Source organism: Delphinapterus leucas, chromosome 3, assembly GCF_059928025.1.
Source record: "Delphinapterus leucas isolate spDelLeu-1000000601 "Yukka" chromosome 3, BTC_Dleu_Yukka2, whole genome shotgun sequence".
NCBI lineage: Eukaryota > Metazoa > Chordata > Mammalia > Artiodactyla > Monodontidae > Delphinapterus > Delphinapterus leucas.
Window position 1 is genome coordinate 125025907 of NC_143131.1, and position 27899 is coordinate 125053805.

General features: G+C 45.9%; 1 protein-coding gene across 1 annotated transcript in view; it reads right to left on the reverse strand.

Moving 5' to 3' along the window:
• DPYSL3 (dihydropyrimidinase like 3) overlaps positions 1-27899 on the reverse strand; it is a 115209-nt gene that overhangs the window by 6296 nt on the left and 81014 nt on the right. The window contains exons 3-12 of the mRNA XM_022590029.3: positions 27135-27319; positions 24508-24672; positions 22173-22234; positions 21182-21262; positions 17117-17185; positions 12482-12602; positions 8509-8665; positions 7693-7834; positions 3354-3524; positions 1961-2140 (exon numbers count right to left, since the gene is read on the reverse strand). Coding sequence (XP_022445737.1) covers positions 1961-2140; positions 3354-3524; positions 7693-7834; positions 8509-8665; positions 12482-12602; positions 17117-17185; positions 21182-21262; positions 22173-22234; positions 24508-24672; positions 27135-27319 — 1333 coding nt within the window. The remainder of the gene's footprint in view (positions 1-1960; positions 2141-3353; positions 3525-7692; positions 7835-8508; positions 8666-12481; positions 12603-17116; positions 17186-21181; positions 21263-22172; positions 22235-24507; positions 24673-27134; positions 27320-27899) is intronic.

Genomic DNA, 27899 nt, shown 5'->3' on the forward strand with positions numbered 1-27899 from the left:
GATGACTTTGGGAACACACAGGTGCTCAGATGGGTTTAACTCATTCTGTGCAGGTGCCTGGAGCAGAACTGAGCTTGGTCGGCTGCAGGGAGGTAGACCTGCAGAACGAACAAAGTTCGTTCTCCTGTGGAGGCCATGGATACGGCTGCTGCCACCCATTGGGCTCTGGAGGACATGGATTCTCTCTGGCTTCTACTCAACAACTGCCTCGGTAACCCTACATCTGAAACTACAAGGAACTTCCCAAGTAGGAGCTCAGTGATTGGACAACCAAGATCATGCTGGGGCTATTTGCACAAAAAAGGCTTCTCAGAATTCTGAATAATTTATTTCAATTTATGTTTATGTCTCCATCATAATTCTAGAATCCTCTATTTTTGATTTTATAACTGATTGGATTATCTGTTCCCCTTCCAATAAAACATTAAATTTGAAAACAAAAACAGACAAAGAAAAGAAGTTGGTTCTCACAGGCAGGGGTGGGCAGCTGCCTCATGAGATGGGAAGGCCCCCCGTGTTGCCAACATCCACCCAGAGGCTCGACGACCACTTACTGGGGTCTAGGAGTCGGGCGGGGCACTTACATATTGAGTTTCTGTGATTCTCTCTCTAAGAGGTACTGCAGTGGGCACCCATTTTCTGTCCCCAAGCCCCCGCCCCAATGTCGCCACGACTGAAGACTCATTCTCCCTGCTGGTGTGGGTGTTGGCAATAGGAAGGGCTCACTGGAGTCCCACCCAAGAACTGCCCTCAGATGAAGAGAACCGCTAGGCCCAAAGCCCCACCCTCTGCTCCGGGGCAGCCCACATCCCATACTGGTTTGTAGGTTGGCGGGGGTGTGTGTGTGTGGAGGGAGTGAATATAAGGCCCAGACCCCTTTCAAGGACCAGCCCAGCTGAGGTCCAGCTGAGGCCTTGGTTACAGCTGCATCCCAGCCTGACTTCTCCCTCTGCCCTGTTCTGCTTCCTTCATTTGGCCACAAGGGGTGATCCTGAAAGCAACACCCAGGAAACCTCCTGTGTGAAAATCTCCCCTTCGGAGCCTGTTTCCCAGGCAACGTACTCTGCAGGGAAGTCGGAAACCCCTGGGGTGGGTCCAGGCACAGAGGTGGCATATGGTTCTGTTTCCTCTGGCCTGGCCCCCAGTGACTTACAAAGGGAGCCGCCTTCCTCCTCCTCTCCCACCATCTCCCCCATCCCATGTGCACAGATGACTTTATCCTGTCTAACACACGAGGTCAGTACCACGGCTCAAATCCCACAATCCCAGAGCTGGTCAAACCCTGTTTTGAGGAGCCCTAAGGTTTCCCTACAGGAAGGCGACCTGGAGATGAGTGTGGGGATAGGAGAGGGAGCTGGAAAGACAAGAGTTCTGGGCCTCACCCCTCCATCAGCTAGAGCTACTCTGTCTGTAACGTGTAGGGAGGTAGGCAGACATGTACACAAACATGTACCCATATGGCTGTGTATGCATCTATCTATTTATCTGTGAAATCAGGGACATAAATAAGATTTTATATGAACCACAGAACTTGCTAAAAGAGTTATAAACATTTGCCCCAATGGAGCAGCATCAGACAGATGCGGGATGGAACAAGGAGGGGTGGGTGTGGACTGCTGGTTCTCTTTGTAAGCCTTGAAGAGTAAATTATTAACAAAAAATAGATACAGACTTTATTTTGAATTATTAAAATGTTTAATTACCTTAAGGAAAAGCACTCTAAAAATGGATGGAAATCGTTTGCAAAAAAGCTTTCTTTAGCCAAGAAAGTTTCTGAAACCCCCTTTTATAGTCCATTAAATCTGTGCAATGGTCCTTCGGGAAGAGATCGGTGCTGTGAATTTCTTTGGGAGGATCTAGAGCACACAGAACCCTCCCAGTCTCATGGTTCCCGTCCCTGTGTTGAATGGGACACAGAGCCCATCCCCCCCCCCACCTCTGGGCTCTGCCTGCTTCTCACCTTCCTCCGGGCTTTAATGCGCTTGTAGACATAGTCCGAGAAGGGGCTGCAGGGAATGAAGCGGCCAGCCCCCTGGGTCACGTGCAGGTTGCCATCTTCCAGCATGATCTTGCCCTGGCAGATGACCACCAGAGGAGCCCCGCGCAGCTCCATCCCTTCAAAGATGTTATACTCTGCGGCCTAGAGACAGGGGCGAGGGGCAAAGCCTTGGTTATGGGTGCAGTAAGGCCAGAAAGAGGAATGCGGTTCTGTGCTTGGGATCCTGCCTTCAGCACCCCTAGGAACTGATTCACCAAGTAAGCCAGGAGCAGCTTACAAAGCATCTGCAAGCTTCTAGTGGGTGGGGGCCTCGGGAGACAGTGCTTGCTAAGAGTGGGCTTCCTGGCCGAGAGAAGCATCCAGTCTTAAGTAAGGTCTTCACGTGGAAGGACATTTTTGTCACTGGCAGTGTTCGAAGAGAAGGTGGATAACTACCAGAGATGGTGTATTTGCCATCTTGGACTGGGTAGATGGGTTACATGACCCTTAAATCCCCACTAGCTTGAAATTAAACAATGTAATATGACACAATGTTGAAGCAAAGGCCACTGCCACCCCAAATGGGCTTCTTCCCTACCTCCTGCATTTATCCAATAAGTGCAAGGCATTATTGAAAAGTGGTTAAGGGTATCAGCTTGGAGTCAAGTTACCTGGGTTTGAATCCTAGCTTCACCATTTACTTGCTGCATAAATTAATCTCTGCATCTCCACTTCCTTAATAATAGTGCCCACCTGAAGAAGACTGTTACAAAGATTCAACAAATGAAAAGCACAGTGCCTGAGACATAAGTGCTTGAAAAATGCTCTTTTTACTAACAAGCACTGTATTTTTAAAACCCTTTCTGTTAGGTACCGGGCTTTAACTGTCATCTTTCACATGGAACTCCTCATGAGGAAGTCATCAGAGCTGTTCACCAATTTTTTTCCCATTCTTTCTCCTTCTAGGCACAAGGTATCCGTGTACTTCCTGACCTCCTGGAATAAAGTATGGCCTCCGGCCTGGCTCTGGTCAGTGCAGGCTGAGAGGAAGTGATATCTCGGAAAAGCTTTCAAAGCCATGTCCTGGTCCCCGACCTCAGCAATCATAGCACGTGTAGAGAGTTGGTGCCTCTACCAGCCCCCAACCCTGAGTGACTGTGATGGGCAGAGCCCCTCTCCTCTGCCGACCCATTTTGGAAAGCAGGAATGAGAAAGAAACTGTTGAGGTTTTAAGTCCCTGGGAATTGGGGGTGGTTTGTTATTGCAACACGTCCCTGCCTGACTGTCCCGGTTCACCACAAACACACGTCTCTCACCACCACGTTCCCTGCCCACATTCCCCACTCTGCTCCACTCCCACCTGCTCAGGTCTTACCGACTGGTGGTTCTTGGCAGAGACGATCTTGACGGCATCTGGATCCCAGATCACCAGGTCGCTGTCAGAGCCCACAGATATTCTTCCCTTGCGGGGATACAGATTGAAGATCTTGGCAGCATTTGTGCTTGTCACAGCCACGAACTGGTTTTCATCCATCTTCCCCGTGGCCTGTTGAAACGTATACACATAAAATGGTCCATCTAGGGCTTCTGAGCTCAGAGCAGGGGGACCACAAAGGACCTCTGAGACGGTGAGCACAGAAGTCCACCCAGCAAGCTACAGAATCAGCGGGGCTGCCACCATCACCCAGAGAAAATGGTTAAATGCATGGCTTAAGATGGAAGTGATGAAGAAGAACTACAATCCTGCAACCTGTGGAACAAAAACCACATTCACAGAAAGACAGACAAAATGAAAAGGCAGAGGACTATGGACCAGATGAAGGAACAAGATAAAACCCCAGAAAAACAGCTAAATGAAGTGGAGATAGGCAACCTTCCAGAAACAGAATTCAGAATAATGATAGTGAAGATGATCCAGGACCTCGGAAAAAGAATGGAGGCAAAGATCGAGAAGATCCAAGAAATGTTTAACAAAGACCTAGAAGAATTAAGGAACAAACAGAGATGAACAATAGAGTAACTGAAGTGAAAAATACACTAGAAGGAATCAATAGCAGAATAACTGAGGCAGAAGAACGGAGAAGTGACCTGGAAGACAGAATGGTGGAATTCACTGCCATGGAACAGGAGAAAGAAAAAAGAATGAAAAGAAATGAAGACAGCCTGAGAGACCTCTGGGACAACATTAAACGCACAAACATTCACATTATAGGGGTCCCAGAAGGAGAAGAGAGAGAGTAAGGACCTGAGAAAATATTTGAAGAGATTATGGTTGAAAACTTTCCTAACATGGGAAAGGAAAGAGCCACCCAAGTCCAGGAAGCACAGAGACTCCCAGGCAGGATAAACCCAAGGAGAAACACGCCGAGACACATAATAATCAAATTGGCAAAACTTAAAGACAAAGAAAAGTTATTGAAAGCAGCAAGGGAAAAATGACAAATAACATACAAGGGAACTCCCATAAGGTTAACAGCTGATTTCTCAGCAGAAATTCTACAAGCCAACAGGGGGTGGCATGATATACTTAAAGTGATGAAAGGGAAGACCCTAAAGCCAAGATTACTCTACCTGGCAAGGATCTCATTCAGATTCGATGGGGAAATCAAAAGCTTTATAGACAAGCAAAAGCTAAGAGAATTCAGCACCACAAAACCAGCTCTACAACAAATGCTAAAGGAACTTCTCTAAGTGGGAAACACAAGAGAAGAAAAGGACCTACAAAAACAAACCCAAAACGATTAAGAAAATGGCAATAGGAACATACTTATTGATAATCACCTTAAATGTGAATGGATTAAATGCTCCAACCAAAAGACACAGGCTTGCTGAATGGATACAAAAGCAAGACCCATAGATATGCTGTCTACAAGAGACCCACTTCAGACCTAGGGACACATACAGACTGAAAGTGAGGGGATGGATAAAGATTTTCCATGCAAATGGAAATCAAAAGAAAGCTGGGGGCTTCCCTGGTGGCGCAGTGGTTGAGAGTCCGCCTGCCGATGCAGGAGACACAGGTTCGTGCCCTGGTCTGGGAAGATCCCATATGCCACGGAGCGGCTAGGCCCGTGAGCCATGGCCGCTGAGCCTGCGCGTCTGGAGCCTGTGCTCCACAACGGGAGAGGCCACAACAGTGAGAGGCCTGCGTAACGCAAAACAAAACAAAACAAAACAAAAAAAAAAACAAAGAAAGCTGGAGTAGGAATACTCATATCAGATAAAATAGACTTTAAAATAAAGAATGTTACAAGAGACAAGGAAGGACACTACATAATGATCAAGGGATCAATCCAAGAAGAACACATAACAATTATAAATATGTATGCACCCAACATAGGAGCACCTCAATACATAAGGCAAAGGCTAACAGCTATGAAAGAGGAAATCGACAGTAACACAATAATAATGGGGGATTTTAACACCTCACTTACACCAATGGACAGATCATCCAGACAGAAAACTTAATAAGGAAACACAAGCTTTAAATGACACAACAGACCAGATATATTTAATTGATATTTATAGGACATTCCATCTGAAAACAGCAGATTACACTGTCTTATCAAGTTCACAGGGAACATTCTCCACGATAGATCACATCTTGGGTCACAAATCAAGCCTCGGTAAATTTAAGAAAATTGAAATCATGTCAAGCATCTTTTCTGACCACAACACTATGAGATTAGAAATCAATTACAGGGAAAAAAACGTAAAAAACACAAACACATGGAGGCTAAACAATACGTTACTAAATAACTGAGAGATCACTGAAGAAATCAAAGAGGATATCAAAAAATACCTAGAGACAAATGACAACGAAAACATGATGATCCAAAACCTATGGGATGCAGCAAAAGCAGTTCTAAGAGACAAGTTTATAGCATACAATCCTACCTCAAGAAACAAGAAAAATCTCAAATAAACAATCTAACCTTACACCTAAAGGAACTAGAGAAAGAAGAACAAACAAACCCCAAAGTTAGTAGAAGGAAAGAAATCATAAAGATCAGAGCAGAAATAAATGAAATAGAAACAAGGAAAACAATAGCAAAGATCAATAAAACTAAAAGCTGGTTCTTTGAGAAGATAAACAAAATTGATAAACCTTTAGCCAGACTCATCAAAAAAAAGAGGGAGAGGATTCAAATCAATAAAATTAGAAATGAAAAAGGAGAAGTTACAACAGACACTGCAGAAATACAAAGCATCCTAAGAGATTAGTACAAGCAACTCTATGCCAGTAAAATGGACAACCTGGAAGAAATGGACAAATTCTTAGAAAGGTATAACCTTCCAAGACTGAACCAGGAAGAACTAGAAAATATGAACAGACCAATCACAAGTAATGAAATTGAAACTGTGATCAAAAATCTTCCAACAAACCAAAGTCCAGGACCAGATGGCTTCACAGTTGAATTCTATCAAACATTTAGAGAAGAGCTAACACTTATCCTTCTTAAAAAAAAGAAGAAGAAAAAAAAAGATAAAGAAGATGGAAGTGACTGCTCTGGAAGTATGCATTTTTTTCTGGACATGTACATACATTTACTTACTTATTTATCCCTTCTAACTCCAAAAAGGATTACAGACAGTTCACAGTAAAAACAAATGTAATTATCAGCCCATATCTCAGATAATATGTTTGTATTTGCATGGGCACAGGATAAATATGGAAGAACCTCACCCAAATGATAACAATGGTTATCCCTGGGTTGTGGGATTATAAGTGAGTTTTGTTTTCTTTCATGTGTGTACTTTTCTGTACTTTCCAAATGTTCTTTACTGAGCATGTATCATGTTGGTAATTTTAAAATATATATTATTTTTTTAACAGTTCCAGATAGTGCCAAGATAAATATATACACACATTCATAAATAGATAACAATGTAAAAAAAAGACCAAAAAAGTCTAAGTTTGTAAGAGAAGAGACAAAAATATGTATACTTTCCCCCTTCACAAAACAACTTGGGTATGGAAAGAAGAATTTAGTTTAAAATCTAGTTTTGCGCTTCCTGGGAGCCAAGAAAAGGGAAACTTGGATTACACTGTGTAGATATGTATTCTATTTGGCTCTGAAATGAGTGGCTTCAGGGTTTTAAAAATAAAACAGAGGGAAGTGATCAACTTAATAATGAGTTATTTATTAATTTTACTCAAATTTTAGGAAGTGACTTCATTTGCATGACTTTTTTTTTTTATTTTTCAGCTTCTGTGATGTTAAACAAGGAAAATAAAACCAGGCCACTTTGCCAGAAGACTTTGACAGACAATCACCTGTACAGCCCGGATGACCACACACCACTCCTTGGTGAGCAAATGACCTGAGTCTTAGTCACAGACCCCTTGCTTATCATTTCAGAGGGTTATATCCAACCCTCTCAAAAGAGATAATAAAACCCTCCAAACAAAAAGAATTTTTAATTCACTATTATTTTAAGCACAGATCATTCATACCATCAGATAAATGATCTGTGTTTCTGGTTCCTAGCCCTTAACAATCTAGAGGAGGCCTCCTCAGAACCTCAGGCCCCAGGATTCATCACTCTAGAAGGGACATTCCCAAACCACCTGAGCCACCTGGCTCCAGAGACACCTGGGCAGGTACGAGGCCTCACCTGTGCCCCCAGCACCCCCATGACAGGGCAAAGAGGAGCAGCGGCAGGAGGCTCTGATCTGGCCCTGGATGCCCTCCTATGACCTTGGTCCTTACCACGGCCTTGTCCCAGATGACAGACATCCGCTCTTCCACACCGCTGGTGCCCTCGGGAATGGCTGTGAAGTTGTCCTTCCCGATGGCCTTCTGGGCAGTGCTGAAGGTGCAGTGGGCACTGCCGGAGAGCTGCAGGTCCCCACTGGCAAACGAGAAAAGCTCCATGTGAACGGGGAGGCTAGAGGCACCGCAGGGGCCCAGAAATGAGGGTCTAGTGTAGGCATGTGGAGTGCCATGACTTGAGTTTGGAATCCTTCTTCTCCCTCTCGCCAACTATGCGAACTTGGGTGAATTTCTTCCCCTCCCTAGGGCTCAGTTACCTTATCTGGAAAATGAGGGGGTGGGATTAGATCACCTCTTGTGTAACAAAAATGACCCACATGAGTGATGGGACTTATCCACAGAGGGCAGCAGCAAACTAGTCTCCCTGTAATTTTGGTTAGGTGGTCATCAAAACTGAGCAAATGATTTTGTCTCCCGGACCCTCAGTTGCTCAGTCTGTGAAATGGTGATAACAGTTCCTCGCTCACAGCGTTGTTATGAGGAACAATGAGATCACACGTGTAATCTCACCCTAGTGCTCGACATACAATATGTATTAACTGCTGTTACCATTACTAATATGATCACTGTAGTGTCTTTTAAAATACACTAGGGAAGAGCCTGTTATCTGTGCTCAGCACTGCAGGGGAATTCTCGATGTTTATTCCTCACTGCAGACTCTAGTCTAGCGGATGGATGGGCGGCTCCAGTCTTCATCCCATCGTTCCCAAGATGCCTCCACACAATGCCTGCTGCTTGTCATTCTGCACCAACCTGGCCAGCAAGGAGTTGATGTAGTCAGGGGTAGTTGGGTCAGGACTCAGAGGCGGGGATGTCACAAACGCAGCCGCCTTGGCCCAGTTCTTGCTCCAGTAATGGGTCCCATCCGTGCCCAGGCTGGCGGTGATGGGCTCACCAAAGACCACGTTTCCTGCAACAGGTAGGACAGAGGTAATGGGTGATATAATATATGTGCTGCCCTGGGCCGGGCTTAGATAATCATAGCCCCTAAGCCTACTCAAGGCTGTGGCTCTGGAGTCAGGCAGGCCTGGGTTCAAGTCCGTGTTCTCCCACTTTTCTAAGCCTCTGCTTTTCTATCTTCTAAATGGGAACAATTCTGTATTCTGTAGAAGCCACCGGTTGCAAGATGCAGCATCAATTCTCAAATTCTGTGGCAAATTAACATTTGAGGCAAAAAAAAAAAAAAAAAAATATATATATATATATATATATATATATATATATATATATATAAATTGGAAGATTCATCCTCATTTCAGAAATGTTAAAATGTGGAATAAATAGGTCCTGGGGCTTCCCAGGTGGCGCAGTGGTTGAGAGTCCGCCTGCCAATGCAGGGGACACGGGTTCACGTCCCGGTCCAGGAAGATCCCACATGCCGCGGAGCGGCTGGGCCTGTGAGCCATGGGCTCTGAGCCTGAGCGTCCGGAGCCTGTGCTCCGCGACAGGAGAGGCCACAACGGTGAGAGGCCCGCGTATTGCAAAAAAAACAAAAACAAAACAAAAAACAAAAATAGGTCCTGGAATTGATGAAATAAGACGATGTCTACTTCTCAGCCTTGTGAAAAAGAAAGGTTTGGCATACACAAAGTGTCTGCCACATAAGAGATGCTAAGCAAATGTGATTTCTTTTACACCTCTTACTCTTCCCCACTGTAGAAGCCCAAAGCCCCATACATGCCCACATCACTGGGAAGCACTACACCCTGCTGTCGCAAAGACATGCTTTGGTTCCACAAAGTAAAACCAATTCCTGAGGATGACACATCTTATTTGCATCATGTTTGTTACTCCTTAACCTAAAGCAATGAGTAATTTGCTCAAGGACACCCAACAACCAGGGACACAGCAAAGCTGAGGTTAGCTTCCTGGACCCTGTGTCTAGGGTGAGAGGCTGGAATGCCCAAACTAAGGAGAGGGGAGGAAGGATACTGGGACATACACTGATCTAAACTGAGCTTGTGAAAGAAGAAGGGATAGTGATACAGAAGGTAAATGCTATCTCATAGAAGGTGGGTTGGTATCAAGTTTCTCTGTGCCAGAATCTTGGGCTAACGATTCCCGTGCAGCCCTTGGCTTCTTTAAGTTTGCTCCTCCGTCTTCCACATTCAAGTTCCCCACAAGGTGGAAGTTTAAGAAGGCTCTATGGCTAGGATTACAGGTTTTGCCTTGCTTCAGCTCCAATCAATTTTAGGTTTTAGTTGCCTGGATTTCTGTGTTGGGAAGAATTCTAAATATGCTTCTGGTCTCACTAGAAAAGGCTCAGGATTGATTTGTGATGTCTGCCATGGGCAAAAGAAGGAAGCAATGGCAATGATTCATATAGGACAGACCTGTTCTTTGGGGCGGCAGTGAAAAGGATCCACATAGGACTAAAGAGAATTTCAAGGACTCTCCAAAAATATTTACCAAACTAAAGCATATGAGACCAAAAAGAAATGAAGAAATGAAAGTCAAGGCAAGCATTCAAGTACTATTAAGAGAAATACAACCTTAAAAGTGGAAGACCTCTCCCTTTGGACTATCTTTAGACGGAAGACTAGAATAAGTAGAGATTGTAATTACATTATTGACACAATTGGATTTGGAGACTAGCTCTCCAAGCTGGGAGATTCTGGACAAGATGTGCTTCAACTTCCTCTTCTGAAAAATGGTGATAATAAATGCCAGTTTCCCTGGTGCTTTGTGAATTCTACATAATAATACATTTAAAGTATTTCCCCTCAATGCAGGGTATACAGTTGGCCCTCATTAAATCGAAATTCCTAATGTTGATTCTGAGCAGCCGTGCAGAGATGCTGAGGAGCACTTGGGGATTAAACACCCTGGGGCTTAAATAGTCCCCTGGTCCAGAGGGAAGAGTGAACCCTGCCATACGCTGTCTTCCTGCTCTGAATGCTCTTGATTCCTTCCCTGAGAATGACGGTTCATAAGATGTTTATTGGCTTCCATCTCAGCAGCTGGTTTTTCATCACTAAAATAATGCCTCCCTTCCACCCTGGAGACACAGCTGTACTAGTTCTCCTTGCCAGAAAGTCATAAGCCAGGAGGCTAAGGGTGAGGAATTTTTCTACATGGAATTTAAAATAAGACCCAGCATATAATTGAAACACACTGTCTTTGAAGCCCCCAGGTCATCCGAGAATGGGTCCCAAGCAGGATGTGGCCATCAGCACGAGGCATGACAGGGTGAGGATAGTAGGTGGCCATGGCGAGAGGAGTGGAGGTGTCCCCGTGCACTTTTCTTTTCCTTTTTCCCTTCTCCAAGAATGGGTAAGCAGCATTGGGCTTCATTCCTGGCTCTGTCCTGATGACTCATACCCAGCGAAGCAGCCAGGCCATATCATATGCAGACACTTAAAAGCCGAGCGAGAAAACAGCAGGCTTCCCATGAGCAGGGTAAGGTGAGCAGGTGGTGCCCCAGAATCTGCCAGCTAGAAAGTCTGGCGGGGCAATTAGGGAGATTTCCCTCCCGTAAGAAAAGGGTCCCGTTTGCCAGAAGGTCAGGCAGCCAAACACTCAGCCATCGGTCAGCTGGGACTATTTTTAGCTGCCCCAGTCACTCACATGCGGAGTTTTACAGACCAGTTCTGGGTTTGGTAGATGAATCATTCAGCTTGGTCCCACGGGCACATGGAAGTCACAATCATACAGCCGGGCCTAGGAAATCCTCCCTCCCAACCAAACGCACAGCCCTACGGCTCCCGTGTCTCAACCACACTCTGTTCACAAGGGAGCCCATTAGTGTGTCACTGAGGACAAGAACGGAAAGCAGGAAAGCCAGTTTTGAAATGAGGGTAAGCTTGAGCTTAGCACGAGGTGAGCAAAGGAAGCCGAGTTAACAGCCATGGGGAAAAGAAACAGAAGTCAGAAGGCCATGGGGACAGAGCCGCGTCATGAAGGCCACAGCGCTGGATGTCCTTTGGAGACCCATTCAATGCCTTCTCTGAAATAACCTGGGCTACCCTGAGTGGCTCAGGGGGTGGGACCTCCTCCCTGTACTCTGCCCTCAACCCTGGCCAATCAATTACACCATCTCCGGAGCAGATATTGGTTCAGAGATGAGCCCACAACCCAAGCCAAGGCAATGGCAGTATTCCTGGGGACTTTCGCTTGAGCTATTGGAAAAGATGTTTTCTACTCCCTCACCATGCCCCCACCAAGTGCAGAGGACAAGAACAGCTCTTAGCATTTATTCTTGTCATTGTTCATACTGAAAAGAGAGGAAAGCAGAGTCCAGAAAGGAATAACAGTGATAGAGCTCTAATATCAGTGTTTAAACCCCTTGATCCAGCCATGCCTGAAACACCCTCAACCAATAATTTACTTGTTTAAGTCCATTTGAGTAGGGTCTTTGACTGCTGCACCAAATATAATCTTCATGAATATGTCCATATATAAAGTTCAGATAACATGAACTGACAGTGGAAGATCACAGGGAGGAAAAGAGATGCACCGATTCTCCAAAGAACTGATTCAAGCTGTGTCATCTCAGGCAGACCAGTTACCCTTCCTGAGCCTCAATTTACTCATCTGCCAAGCAGTAGAAATCCTGGGATCCTGCCATCCATACAGGATGCAGAAAGGATCCAATGGGCTAACAAGGATGAGGGGCTTCCCTGAGAGCAAGGCAATGAGCAAAATAGGCACCATTTATACAGGACAGCCAAGGGAAAGGAGCCACATGGCTCGTTAGGGGCTCTGAGATCTTCGGAGCACAAATCACCTTTTTTCCTGGCTTGTGAGATGAGGTCGGCTGCACTCTTGCTCATGACCTTCGTGACGTAGAGAGGACAGTTGGTTTGGCTGGCGATGGTGATGGCACGGAACACAGCCTCAGCTTCCAGCTGCAAAAAAAAAGTCCCCGGGAGTCAAGGGGAGCACGAACCTCTCAGAGTGCCACTCCCCTGTCTCTACAAACTGAGAATGCAGTGCTGCACAGAGGTTAAAAGCCTGGAAGATCCAGACGCCCTGGATCCAAACCTCAGAACTACAGCTTCCCAGCTGTGTTGCTTTACTGGGCTTCTCAAAAGTGGAGATCAGCCCAGAGATAAACCCACCCACCTATGGTCAACTAATCTACAACAAAGGAGACAAGGATATACAATGGAGAAAAGACAGTCTCTTCAATAAGTGGTGCTGGGAAAACTGGACAGCTACATGTAAAAGAATGAAATAAGAACACTCTCTAACACCATACACAAAAATAAACTCAAAATGGATTAAAGACCTAAATGTAAGGCTGGATACTGTACAAACTCTTAGAGGAAAACATAGGCAGAACACACTTTGACATTAATCACAGCAATATCTTTTTTGATCCACCTCCTAGAGTAATGAAAATTAAAAAAAATAATTAAAAATGGGACCTAATTAAACTTAAAAGCTTCTGCACAGCAAAGGAAACCATAAACAAATCGAAATGACAACCCACAGAAAGGGAGAAAAATATTTGCAAACAAAGTGACTGACAAGTGATCTCCAAAATATACAAACAGCTCGTGCAGCTCTATGTCAAAAAAACAAACAACCCAATCAAAAATGAGCAGAAGATCTAAATAGACATTCTCCAAAGAAGACACAGAGATGGCTAACAGACACATGAAAAGCTGCTCAACATCACTAATTATCAGAGAAATGCAAATCAAAACTATAATGAGGTATCACCTCATACTGGTGAGAATGGCCATCATCAGAAAACCTACAAACAACAAATGCTGGAGAGGGTGTGGAGAAAAGGGAACCCTCCTGCACTGTTGGTGGGAATGTAAATTGATACAGCCACTATGGAGAACAGTATGGAGGTTCCTTGAAAAACTAAAAATAGAGTTACCATATGATCCAGCAATCCCACTCCTGGGCATATATCCAGAGAAAACCATAATTCAAAAACATACATGCACCCCAATATTCATTGCAGTACTATTCACAACAGCCAGGACATGGAAGCAACCTAAATGTCCATCAACGGATGAATGGATAACGAAGACGTGGTACACATACACACACACACACACACACACACACACACACACACACACACACTGGAATATCACTCAGCCATAAAAAAGAACGAAATAATGCCATTTGTAGCAACAAGGATGGACCTAGAGATTATCATGGCCCTAGAAATTATCATAAGTAAAGTAAGTCAGAGAGAGACAAACATCATATGATATCGCTTAAATGTGGAATCTAATAAAATGGTACAAATGAACTTACTTTAAAAACAGAAATAGAGTCACAGACATAGAAAACAAATTTATGGTTACCAGGGGTGGGGGAAAGGGGAGAGTAAATTGAGAGATTGTGATTGACATATACACACTATTATATATAAAATAGATAACTAATAAGGACCTACTGTATAGCACAGGGAACTCTACTTGCTACTCTGTAATGAAATCAACTATACGCCAATAAAAATTAAAAATTAAAAAAGGAAGTGGAGATAGGGAGGGTGTATCAGGGGACGGTGGGTGAGAGCAGTGTCTGGCCAGAGTGGGCACTGCATCAGCGAAGCTAGAGTTTTCCCTTGGCCTATTCTCTCCTCTCCCTGTGATTATCACAAAGGCCACATGTGATGGAAGTCTTTGCTCCCCAGTCTGCCCAGGGCAGAATCTCTGGCAAAACACAATCCCAACACCAGTATGTATAAATAACCAGTGAAGGCAACTAGGCATTAAGTCCTTTCCTGCAGCAATGGGTGGTCAGCGCTGGGTTCGTTCCCACAGGCATTTCTTACACTAATAATTCCCAGGCTTCTCAACACAAAGATTTCTTTTATCACTGATTTCCTCCAGCCCACCCTAATGTAGAATTCATGTTTTCAAATATACTAGCCGACCCAGTTGAATTTAATGAGTAAGAAATAATAAATCTTCCCTTATTTTATTAACAAAGCAGGATCTTAGAGCTCAGCCTCTCTCATGAGCTGGATCTGTGTTCTGGTTCTGCCACTTAGAAGCCAGGTGATCTCAGGGATGTTACACAACTTCCCAAAGACTCAGTTTCCTGGTCCATAAAGCGGGGATAATAATAGGACGTGACACACAGGGCTGTTCAGAGAATTAACAGAGTTCATCCTTGTAAGGCAATTAGCTCAATCCTGGAACAAGGCAAGTGTTCCTTGAAGGTTGGCTATTGGTTGCATTGCTGATGACGGCTTCTGACCAGTGGGAGAGCCTGCGTTACTACCCAAAGCCCGAATTAGTCCAATTCAGCTCAACACAGACACGCCGGCGTTTTTCCTTTCAATCAGCAACAGCTCCTTTTTAGATGGATATGACCCTCTGGTTAGCCATGCAACCCAACACTAAAAAATATCGAAAATAGCTTGCAGATACATGCCCAATGTTTGTATAACGCAAACCAGTCACTGCCCTTGGTGAGTGTGACTTAGGAGAAAGACTCTAAGAACTTGGCTGGTCCAGCCAGCATCCCCCAAGCTGCACTTTGTTCCACGTGGTGAGATCAAGATCCTGGAGCCCCAAGCACAGGTGAATGTGGCCACCTTCCTGAAGCACCCAGACGTCAGAGTGGCTGTCTCTGAGCCTCGGCTTCAGCTCTCTGAACGGCATTACTCCAGATGCTATCTAGGTGTGCTTTGAACTGAAGAGGGGCTTCAGAGCCCCTCCTGCGCCCTCCTTCTTCATGCCTGTGCTGCCCACTCCAGCTCCTCCACGACTGCAGTCCCGGCCCCTTTGATCTCATCCCCCCCGCTCCAAGCACCGCAGGGTTTTCAGCACCTTGACAACATGACTATCTTTGGAAGGTTACATCACCCTCCAACTTCACCCAAACGGGCTTCCAGTGTTGTCGAGATCTGCAGCTGAGAGGCTTTTTACTAAAAAGGAGATGGGAACAGGGAGGAGAGTAGGGTTGGGGGGGGGGGTTGGAAAAACAAACCAAGGAACAAAAATAGACTCTGCTCAGAAATCCCCTGGCTGCTGCAGCAGAAATCGATCCTGCCAGGACTTCTCCACAGTGAACAGCATTGAAGAAGTTTCACAAACAGTACTGATCACCCTGGCCTACTCACACAGGGTAAACAATTTTCCAGTCCCTCAAACGTGATGGCCAGTGGCTTAATCTCTCTGAGCTCCTGCTTCTTTATGTAATGATAATACCCAGACTGGGGCAAGGATAACCGTTATCTCCATTAAATGCAATGAGCATAGTACTGGGTATAGGCAAATACTCCAAAGGAGGGACCTGGTATTAAGGAGACCGACTTTTCCGGAGGGCTGTGACTGTAACCTTGATCACACAATTATAAATTATTTCAACTGGCAACAAAAATATCATTAAACACAATGGAGCTTCTAGGGTGCTAATAATGTTCTGTTTCTCCAACTGGGGGCTAGTTACACAAGTGTGTTCGGTTTGGGAAAATCCATTCCTTTATGAGAGGAACAGTATTCTCTATGTGTGCTACCTTTTCTTTTTTAAAAAGATCCTAACAGAGATAGCCAACGAGAATACTGTGATTTCTGGTTCTGGCTCCTTCTTCTTCCTGTTGTAGAGAGTACGGAGCTTGGGATGATACAACAGGAAAGGATTTGCTTTGTTGACATGGAGGGCCTGGAATTTGCTGCAGGTGCCAGACCCAGGCTGATCTCCCAAAGCCAATGTGCTCTCAGCCATATGGGCAGCCCATTCCCAGCTCCAGGCCTGTGCCAGCAGCTGAAGTTGCTGACAGCTCAGAGACGTGGAATCAGCCACTGGTTACCATTCGTTGGTTCTTTAGCTCCTAAGCACTGATGCTAATCAGAATTCATCTTACACGTGGGAAAAACGTACCTGGATGTCCTCATCACCATACACAAATCAACCGATATAATGTCTACGACAAACCCATTCGGCCCCCTGTCGATATTGTGCAGGACTCATAATATGGAATAAAGGAATAGTGGAAATGTCTGAGATTCACATGATTAAGAAAGGATTTAGATATTTACCAGTCCTACTGAGTAACTGTGCAACACCCTCCGACTTGTATTGTCTTTAGAGAGATCAGGGGCCACAAGTAAACACTCCCTTTCCACTCCTTTCTAATTTCCTCAGGGGCCTTGAGTTGGGTCAGTCAGATGTGGCCTTTGGAAGAAATGTTCCAGTTTCTGTCTGGTATTCACAGAGTCCCACCACCTTTCAGAGATGTTTGTTCACACACCTTACGTGTGTGTGCCAACAGAGGGGGAGCTGAATGCAAACACTACAATGTAAAATGGGCAGCAGGCCATAAACCAGGCTGCTGCGATGACGGGAGTCTCCCGGAAGATGAGGCTAAAAAAGAAGAGCCTCCATTGCTACTGCTTCTCTCCCTCCACCCCTCTCCCTGCCACATCCTCCTGAAAATTACCTCCTCTGGTCTGCTCAGTACATGGCCTTCTGGGCCGGTTATCCCCATTTCCAACATCCGGGTTTGCTCCTAGAATGAGAAAAGAATGGAGAAGAGTTTTTATATGAGCTCAACCAAGGTTTGAAAGAGTTAGGCTAGTATATTCTAATCTAAAGATGTGTTCAAGGGAAAAAAAAGAATCAAATGGGGATGTTGAACAAATTTGTTAATTCTATATCTGGAATTGCAAAACAGGGTAGAGTCTTAACTAAAAGAAGAAAAGAGCCTTTAAGGGTGGCTTTTTTTATTAAAAGGACGACAGTCTGTCAAAGTATCAAGTTTTTTCTCCATTACACGTCAAAAGTCGCACCAGCTCACTTATTCTTCATTTCTTTCAGATGCAGACACCTCTGAAAGGACACTGGCTTAACTCGTTTGTTTATTCATTCATGCATTTTGAAACCCATTCCTTCAACAAAATGTATTGACTACCTGCTCCGGGAGAGGCTCCAGGTTAAGCACTTGAATTAACTTCAGGGAGCTTACAGTTTCCTGCTCTGTTTCTCGAAGTCTGCTCCATCCACCACCTGCATCAGAATCTGCTGAGTTGCTTTTGTAAAAGTGCAGTTGTCTAGCTTTACCCAGGTCTACCGACTCAGAACATATGAGATAAATTCTAGGTTTCTGTATTTTAATAAACCCCTCGGGCTTTCTCATGCTTTAAATGTTTGGCTATAATAAGCCGATTCAGAATTTCACCAGACTACATCATGCCTCTAAACAGCATTACCTGACTTAGCCTTTTGGTCAAATTCTATTTAACTAGGTTGTGGATGTGGAAGAGCTCTCTACCCCTCATAGCTGATGGCTAACTTCCTCAGACTCGGCCAGCTTTCTGGAAGCAGGAGGCTGGGCTAATCGGAACTTGCACAAATCCTCAGCCGCAGATCTGCAGTTTTGCAGGCATTCACGCTCAAGCACTGAGGCCTGCTCCTAGGAACCTCGCGCTGGTGACACAGGAGATGAAGGAGGGAGTGAGCTGAACGAGGCTTTGTCTCACCTGGAAACTATGAGATGCTTAGAAAGGAAGGGATCCCTTCGCCCTGGAAAAGAAGAACTCTTTTTTTGTTGGGTTTTTTTTTTTTTTAATTCACGTACATTTTTTAAAGAAGAGGAGGAGGAAGGTGCATATGCTATCAGCAACCACGAGAAGTAAAATGGTCACTGCCTCTCACTCGACAGAACTGGACCAAAGGTCAGACAGAGGCTGATACTTCCAGCAAAGTACCTCCACTTTTCATTCTTCCTGTTCCATGTATCAAAGCTTAGATTAAATACAATTTCTTCCAAACTCTGGTGACTTTTGACTCTGAACTGCCTCGTGAAGTCACACAAGGGTTGAGGTGTCCAACTAAAGCATCTTCCATCTCACACGACGCTCTCCTTCCTATCTGGTCCAAAAGTGCTGCGACAACGCACAGGATGGAACTCGCTCGAACGATGGTCTCCGAGCACATTCCAATCACCAGGGCAACTTTTCCATACTACACCTGACTGAGCTCTCCTATGACCTCCCAAATCTGGATCTCTGGAACTCGGAGAATTCCAGGGAGCGTTCCTTAAGCTCCACGGGTGATTCTAGTGCACTGCTCACGTTGGGATGGCCTATTCGCAAAGCCACGGTGTCCCTATAGCTGGAAGGTTAAGAATAACATGCAGGGCTTCCCTGGTGGCGCAGTGGTTGAGAGTCCGTCTGCCAATGCGGGGGACACGGGTTCGTGCCCCGGTCCGGGAAGATCCCACATGCCGCGGAGTGGCTGGGCCCGTGAGCCATGGCCGCTGAGCCTGCGCGTCCGGAGCCTGTGCTCCACAACGGGAGAGGCCACAACAGTGAGAGGCCCGCGTACCGCAAAAAAAAAAAAAAGAATAACGTGTAAAGACCCATGGATGCCACCTGACATGGGTGGGGGAGGTGTGGGCACCTAGAGGCACCGATCGCTGCTGTAATTACGTCACAGTTTCAGTTGCTCCAAGAGGAAAGGGACCCTGTCTTTTTCACCTTCCCCCTCCAAGGTTTGGCACATAGTAGGCACTCAGTAGATATTTGTTGGACGAAGGGCTAAAGACGCTGTACTCTCCGACTGCCCTTCCAGCTTGAAACTTTTGAAAATGTCCCTTGTTGGTACCCTTAGAAAACACTTCTTGCTCTTTAGTCACTTTGCATAACGTGTAGCAAAAACTCCGAGTATAGCAGCTGCCTTCATTTAAACAATGTGATAAAATCTTTCAGCTTGAGCTGAATTTAATAAACACATACACGAAACTCATCCAAATGGAAAAGAGCCCTTATTCTTTTCCTGACCGGGAACAGAACTTCCCAAGGTGGGGCGGAGGCGGGGAGGCGGTGCGGAAGCAGACACACTTCTGTGCTAAGAAGCCTCAAAAGGAAGCTGGAAAGGGGCTGTGAGTCGGAGTCCGTCTGCCTCCACAGAGGCTAGGATGAAGAAGCAGGGAGCCTGATTGCTAGGGCATCTGGAGGGAGGGCTGGGGCGTCTGGCTGCTGCACGGAAAGCTTGAGAATGGGGAGGAGAGAGAGCTCCACCACCACCAGGATGCCTCCCATGGGAGCAAGGCATCTGGAGCCTCTTCGGAAAATGACTTCATTATCTGGGTGTGCGGGGGATGTGGGAGAAGGCTGTCAGGGGCCTGACTAATTAACCTCCTCGGTCGTAAGGGAGTGGAAACTGCATGCTTAACGCACCTCCTCCGCTAGAGAGACAGCCCTGAGAGTCTGAAATCCTAACAGCTGGAGCCTGCACAGCCCGGGCGCTGCCTCTCCGGGAGCCTACAGCTGGACTGGTGGAGAAGGACCCTTCTCCACCGTCTCTGGGTAAAGATGCTCACTGAGGCACATCCCCTGAGAAGCTAAGATTGTGTTCTCCCAGTTGCTGGCTGTGATCCCTGGGCCAGTGACCTCATCCTTCAGAGCCTCAGTGTTCTCATCTATAAAACAGGGAGGAGGGTGGGCGCCACCTTGAAAGGCTTGGGCGAAGATTAAATGGGAACATACGAGAGCCCTGACTAGGACCTGGCACATGGTGGGAAGCGCTCCCCAGGTGGGTCCTGCTGTCAGAAGCTGACGGGTCTGAGATGAGGGTCGGCCTCAGTGTGTTCCCACACCCCTGCCGACCACATTCGCCATGTCCCGGACAACTTCTAAAGCACAGCCCGAGTACTCGAGAGCTCTGGAATGCATCTGTTTTGACTCCCCGCTATAGCCTAGTGCTGCACAAGGCACTGCACTGGCACAAAGCACTCAGGAAATACTCTTAAAAGAATGAATAATGGTTTCTTGCTGTTAATGTTATCAAATGGACTAAGAGAGCTGACACTGTTTGCTGGCTGCCGCCTCCTAGCGGAAGCCAATCCTGAACGCTTCTGAGATCAACAAAACCCTGGCGAAGACACATCTGTGCATCTAGCCCATTAAGCAACCCAGGAGATAGAGAGAGAAGTGCTTTCTGCTTCCTTACAAATGATCAATTTGGGCCTTGGGGCCCTTGCTTTCATCACTCTTTCCTCAGGTTTCTCAATATGATTTCTAGGAAATCAGTGGGATGTCTGATCCCCACAAGACCTGAATTCATTATCTAAGGCCGTGAGTTCCGCAGTCCTGGCTCAGATTTCCAGCTTCCGAAAAATGCTGTCTTAGAGTTTTTCTTTAGGACTGAGCATGACACGTACCTTGGACTCATTTTCAAAACAGACTCAGCGATGCTCTCCCACTAAATGGCCCAATTAGAAAACCTCCTGTGCCAGGATGCCTTTTCTGATTCCCCAGAATGGCCAGACGGCTCCCTGCTCTCCAGCATCTTCTGCTTTCTCCCTCGCTTGTCTATTTGCCCTCATAGCTCCTCCTCCTAGACTGTGAGGTCCTTGAGGGCAGGTTCTGTTCTTAGCAGAGTACTTATGAGGGTGCCTGGCACATATTGAGAGCTCTGGCAACACTGAAGAAATGAGAAAATAAATGGGAGGCAGACCCTGGCCCAAGCAGGAAGTGTACTGCAGGGAGCTGCGCTGTGTTACCTGGGCAATGATATCCCCATTCTCAGCGTGCACCTGAGCGATGGCTCCCAGCTCTCCCAGACAGGTGAAGATCTCATACAGCTGAAACAGAAATGAGTCTTTGTCACATTCACAAGACCCAGTGCTTTTAGCAATCTCATGCAAGGGCCAACGACTAGGGCCAGAGCTAAAATAAATGGGATGAACTAGAGGAAATAAGTGACTAGGGCAGAAATACAGACTAAAACATGCACAACCAAAGAGGAGTGCTAATCCAAAGGAACTCTAGAAAACTGTCTATATAAGGAACCCAGCATGTCTCCTAGGCAGACAGGGCACACATCTAACAGAGTGATACTAACCCCCCTACTCTGCCTCCTGCACACACTTTAAATGGAATTACTTCCCACTGAACTCAGATAGAGCTTCAGAATCCTTCTTAACACTCTTGAAAGGCACTGCAGCCTGGCCAGAAGCTAACTCAAAAGCTGAAACCTCTATCTCTTAGCCCCTCAAGGCAGACCACCCTTCATCTCCTTGCCCGGTGGTATGGGAATTCATTTTCTGTATTTCTTCTGAGAAGCTGAGATTTGTCTAAAACAAGCACACCCCATGCATTTCGGAGAGAGAGAGTCAGAGGCAAGCTGGTACGATTACCCCAAAGAGTAGACGGCCCTCCTTAATCCCACAGGGCTGAGCACTTACACTCCCCCTGAGTTCCCGAGGGGTGTAGAGTTTGTTTGGTAGATGGGAGATTTAGACACGCCCTTCCTCTTGTCCTTTTGAGAAAGCTGCTGCCAGTGGAAATGTTAGTTCCCTGTCTGCCTTGCCCCGGGCACCCTGCCCGTTACCTTATTTAAAATGTAGCGTAAACGGCGAGGACTTCAGGAAGCTCTCTTGCCCAGCAGTCTCCCACACTGACCACAGTAACTCATGTGCAAAGAGCCAAGGTCACTGGCAACCACAGGAAAGCCATCCAGAGACCCCAAACCACACAGTGATGGGTTATTACCTCTGTGTTCGACACTTGATACAAATCCTTATAGGCCATGTAAACCATGAAGGAGTTCACCCCTGCAAGAGAGGGATGGGAGGGAAGACAGGAGGAAGACAGCATTATCACGACCCTGCTGCGTCCTGTGCTCCCACTGTGACACCCCCCGGGCCCTGAGGGTATCGCAGGCCCCTGCCCAATGCAAAGCGGATGCGTCCATTCTCCAAGAGCATTTTTCTATTTCCTCCTCTACCCTGTAAAACTGATGATTCCTATGACACCATAGCAGAATGGTCTCTTCTTCTGCAGCTCCTTCCTGCCTCCCGCTCCACAGTTCCCAGCCCAGAGGGCCAACAAGCCTCGACACTGCTCAAGGCAGGATACAGTGTCAGGAATCACTGCAGCACACTAGCCGTGTACACACACTAGGAGTGGCACCACGTGCTGGGTCAGCGAGCTTGGAAACCCTAACCCCTTGAGCCTCGGTTTCCTCATCTATAAAATGGAAAAATAACACCATCCTGCTTCGTAAGGTGGTTGGAAACTTTAAAAGACAACACATGCAAAACTCTTAGCACCAGCACGTGGTTGATCTCCTGGGAGAGGTTTATTTTGCTCTTTGTGAGTGCCTGCTCTCCACCAGGCCTGGGCAAGGTGTTGGGTCTGAGAGAGAACTAAGATCTAGAGCCTGTCCTAGGGGAAGTAACAGAGCTAATGCAGAGAAGTCAAGGTTCACCTTGGGCTTAAATATCTAAGTCATCAGCGTTACAAGGAAAGAGCCATTTAATTTCTCCCCCCAAATACACTATTAATAGAGTAATTTACAGAAACAGGTGGGACTGGGGGACAGAGAGTCATTTAGAGGAAAGGAGGGTAATTTTGTTCTCCAGCCATTAGGGCCATCTCAGCCCACAGTACTCCAGGCCAAAAGTGGACTGTAATCTGGGACCTTCCCTACCCAGAATGGTGCAACCCAGGGCAGTTTTTCCCAACACAACCCTTCCCACAAGCCTCTGGGTCATCCGTGGTATGACTCAGGCCCTTCAGAAGGGAAGTGGGTGTTAAAGCCATTCACTTTTCTACCTAGTTGAGATGCAGTGTGAAAGGAGACACAGAAAGAAGGGAGGCAGGAGACTTCCCTGGCGGTCCAGTGGTTAAGACTCCACGCTTCCACTGCAGGGGGCGCGGGTTTGATCCCTGGTGTGGGAACTAAGATCCCGCAAGCCGGCTGTGCGGCCAAAACAAAAAAAGGGAGGGGTTAATCTCACCCTCTGTATCAGATAGTGAGAACTGGGCAGAGCTTGTGGGGTGAGCGGGGGATGCAAAGGAGAGTTCGTCCTCTGGGAGGTCATCCCCTCCCCCGAACCCCGAGCACACTGCCTTCCACTGCACTTCTGGCCTTTGCATCGAGACTGCTCATTGATAACAGTGTTATAACATGCGTATAATGATAATTATAATAATATTAGTAGTACGAGTATCGTAGCACTATTGTTACTGTTGTAGCAATATGCTGCATCCTGCGGCATTTATCCTATTGCTCTGCACCGGCCTGCTTCCTTCTGCCGTGGATACTGGCAGAGGCCATTCCTCATACTCCCCTAAGTCCTCCAGGCGCCCCTCGGATGCGGAGCGCGTCACATGTCTGCGTGCATGTAGAGAGGGTGGTGCGTGTGTGAAATACTTGACCATCAGAACACAGAAAGAAGTAAACCTAGAAGAATCTAAGTCAATGGGAACCTAAATCATGGACTCATAGAGAGGACACAGACACACGCAGATACATACACACACACACACACACACACACACACACACACACATACACACACAACTTTCAGGCCCTAAGCTCCTATCTGGAGTACGAACACATCTTTGCTCCCAGAAGTGTCTTAGCCTTTTCCAAGGATGCTATTGTTACATAATAGTAATGGTTGGATCTTTGGAATCACAATGATAGAGGTTAAACATTCCTAATCTCATACGTACTAGCTGTATGACCTCATGTAAGACGTCAACCTCTCCTGACCTCAGTTTCTTCCTCTGTACAATGGGCAGTATTGCACGGAGGTGCAGAGCACAGGCTTTGGGTAGATCTACTGCTTACAAATTCTATGATCTTGGGCTACTTATTCGGAAGCCTCAGGTTCTCCAACTGCAGAGTAAGGATAATAATCCCTATCTCATGGGGATCCTGTAAGGAGTAAGTAGGATGGCCTGGTCCATAGTGGTACCCCTATATCTGGCATTCATACTCAGGGTTCCAGGGTCCAGCAAGGAGAAGCGACTAAATGAGTGGCCAGTATGGGAAGGACAGGCAAGGGGGAAGGGAGGAAGGCACATCCGGGCTCACCTTTGTCCTTGATTAGGCTCTGCACTTCCTGCTTGACGCTGTCATTCCAGTGGGTAATGTCCACGTGTAAGGAATAGTCACAGCAGCTCTTGCCATCGGCCCACTCCCGCCACTTCTCATAGGCCTCCGTCAGGCTGGACTCGGGCTCGGGCACCACGTGGTCAACTGAACAACAGAGGCCCCGCACGGGCGATTCATCGACACAGCCTTTGGTCCCCTCTGTACAGGTCTGCTCTTGTTTGCTTAGCTACGACAGCAAAGTCTCTATTTCTTGAGAATAGGATTAACCTTAGAAAGGGTTCCCGGGTGGTTTCAAGGTTGCTAATGATTCAACTGTCACTTAGCTATGGGATCTTGGGCAAATTACTAGCTTCTCTAAACCTTAATTTTCTCATTCTTAAAACGGGCACCAAGTGGGGTTGGGGACAGGGGTAACACTGCCTTCCCTCTAAGTTTGTTAAGGGACTAAATGGGAAAATGCATGGAAAGTGCTTCACCTGATGCCTGGCACATAGTAAGCGCTCCATAAATATTAGCTATCAATTGATGAGCGCCTACTGTGTACCATTATTACCAGTATTACAGGAGTCACTGCTGGTGATCAAAGTTCGACTCCCTTTTATGGGCAGAAGGAGGGGCTTTAAAGTTATGTCTGGGCACAAGAGAATGAATGCTCGCGCTTACTGCCGTAGCAAAGACCTGGTATCAGTTAAGTGAACTTGACGCTTGGCCCACAGATATTATTTCCATGCGAACTTTTTGTCAAGAATATGGTTTCTTTGAGGCCAAAACCTACTCTTGCAGTACCTGCAATGGTGGATAATACTTTTAAAAAGAGTAAGATTTACACCAATAACATTGGTGAGGTTAAGGCAAAAATTAGAGTTTTTCATAGTTCCCCATGGCAGTCGAGAGAAAGTCTGAATTGGTACAACTTTCCTAAGAACAATTTTGAAACGTATATCAAAAACCATGACATTTTTCATACCTCAACAATTATTCCTATGCCTAAGAATTATCCCTAAGGAAATAAACATGGCTATATGCAAAATCTGGGTTCTCAAGATGTTTGCCACTATTTATATATTTATGTAAGTGAAAAACTGGGAACAAAGTCTTACAATAGGGAAGTTTGGTTAAATACATAAATTGTGATACCTTCATAAAACGGATGTCAGGAGTCCATTTAAAATTTGGTAGAATAAAAATAAATGAATGGAAAGATATACATGACATATTAATTAGTGAAAATAGAAGGCTAAAGCACAGTATGTTTATTACAATCCTTTTTGTTAAATAGAAAAAAATATATAGCCAAACTGTGACAGTGAAGTGAGATTTATGGAGTTTTTTTTCTTTTCTGCATACCTAGGGTTTTTAAATTATCTACAAAGGACATGTACACTTCTGTTGTTCTTATATGCTTTCCTCTCTTCTCACGTGGAGCTCCTTCCCTAATGCAGAAGCCCAAGCCTAATGCATATGTCCAGGATTCTGAACAGGTCCAGCTCCTCAGCAAGATGGCAGAAAGCCGGGCCAACATCACTGATTTCCTCAGCCTTCTAGCACAGGCAGCCTAAGTGCACTTATCGGAAAGCAAAGGCATGGAGCTATGTTACTGATGCTTGGACCCAGACCAGGGCCTTCGTGGGCAGGCAGCTGCCGAGAAGTCAGCTGGCTTCCTCCCTTTGGCTGAAGAAAGGCTTTGGTCTCCCAGAATTGCACCTTTTATGGCCCTGGCACAATTTTCCTGGGTTCCCACACCCAACTAGCTGAAGTTGAACCCTGCTGCTGCTCCCGTTGAAAGGAAGCAAAAGACAGTGAATAATACAGCTCAGGCTGTACTGAGTTCTTAAGTGGATGTATACCGTGGTAAACAGTGCTCTTGCTGACCAAGTTGGGGGCCAGGGCTGGGACGGGAGCCAATTCATTGGGATTCCTTTGGCTTAGGAAGGAGTGCCCTGGAATGCTATCTGCTCAGTAATCCTGGCATTCAACTCCCTAGGTCTCTTTGGAATTGCAAAAGTCACCAGAAAAACAAAACAAAACAAGAGAAACAACCCCCCAGTTTGCCCAATCTTAAAGATACGAATTGGTCAAAACACAGCACAGACTAAATAACACTAACCACCAATGAAGCCTCCAGCTCTCAAGAACTGTTAAGTCTCATTATCATTCTCTCTGGGATGCTTCTCAGCCCCATTCTCACTGCTCTGCCTGTACTCTCTGCCCCTGCTGCCTCAGACCCAAGTTGGAAGTCCTGAAATTGCTTTTTGCCCACGATCCACAACTTTTTAAGTCCACTTTCCACAGAGACTGGCCCAGAGGTGATAAGTGCTGATTCCCCACCCATGGTATACCGGGCCCCTGCTCTAAGGCAGACAGAGAAGACACCTGCTTTCAAGGTCATGAACCTCCTGAATCTCCTCTATGTGGTTACAGGAGCTGCCAATGTCCTCACCATAACCAGCTTTTCTCAGGTCTCATCAGGCAGAAAGTCTAAAAGCTGAATTGAGGGGAAGTGTACGAGTTACCAACAGAGACCACTGCAGTTAACGTGTTGGTTAAACTCACTCCCTAGGACCCCTCGCACGCTTTACAGAAATGTGTAAAGTCGGGGGACTTACTGATCATGGTGGTGCCCCCCGCTAAGGCAGCCTTGGTCCCTTGGAAGAAGTCATCCACTGTGGTCATTCCCTTGTAGGGCATCTGGAAGTGAGTGTGGACATCGATGCCTCCAGGGATCACCATTTTCCCATTGGCCTCAATGGTCTTCACCCCTCCAGGGACAATCAGATTGTCTCCAATTTGCCTGGTGAGACAGGGAAACAACCAGCAATTTAAAAGAATGACTTCCAAGATAAACATAGTATTATAAGGATTTGAAATGTTGTAACTTATGTTTATCAAAGTAGTCTTTTGCAAGTGATTCACAAGTTTAGCAATCTAGAAACAAATAAAGACAGGTATCCATAACAGAAAACATTTTTTTTATTACAAGACATTGAATATAGTTCCCTGTGTTATACAGTAGGACCCTGTTGTTTATTTTGTATATAGTAGTGTGTATCTGTTAACCCCAAATTCCTAATTTATCCCTACCCCCCCTTTCCCCTTTGGTAACCATAAGTTTGTTTTCTACGTCTGTGAGTTTGTTTCTGTTTTGTAAACGGGTTCATTTGTATCATTTTTTAGATTCCATATACAAGTGATATCGTAAGATACTTGACTTTAACTTACTTCACTTAGTATGATAATCTCTAGGTCCATCCAGAAAACAATTTTTTTATAGATACAAAACAATCTGATATGCTGTTTGGTAGGACCGTGTGTCCTGGCTTAGTACTGTAACCCCAGTGGCTTAACCATGTCTAGAATATAGGGTGTGTAAT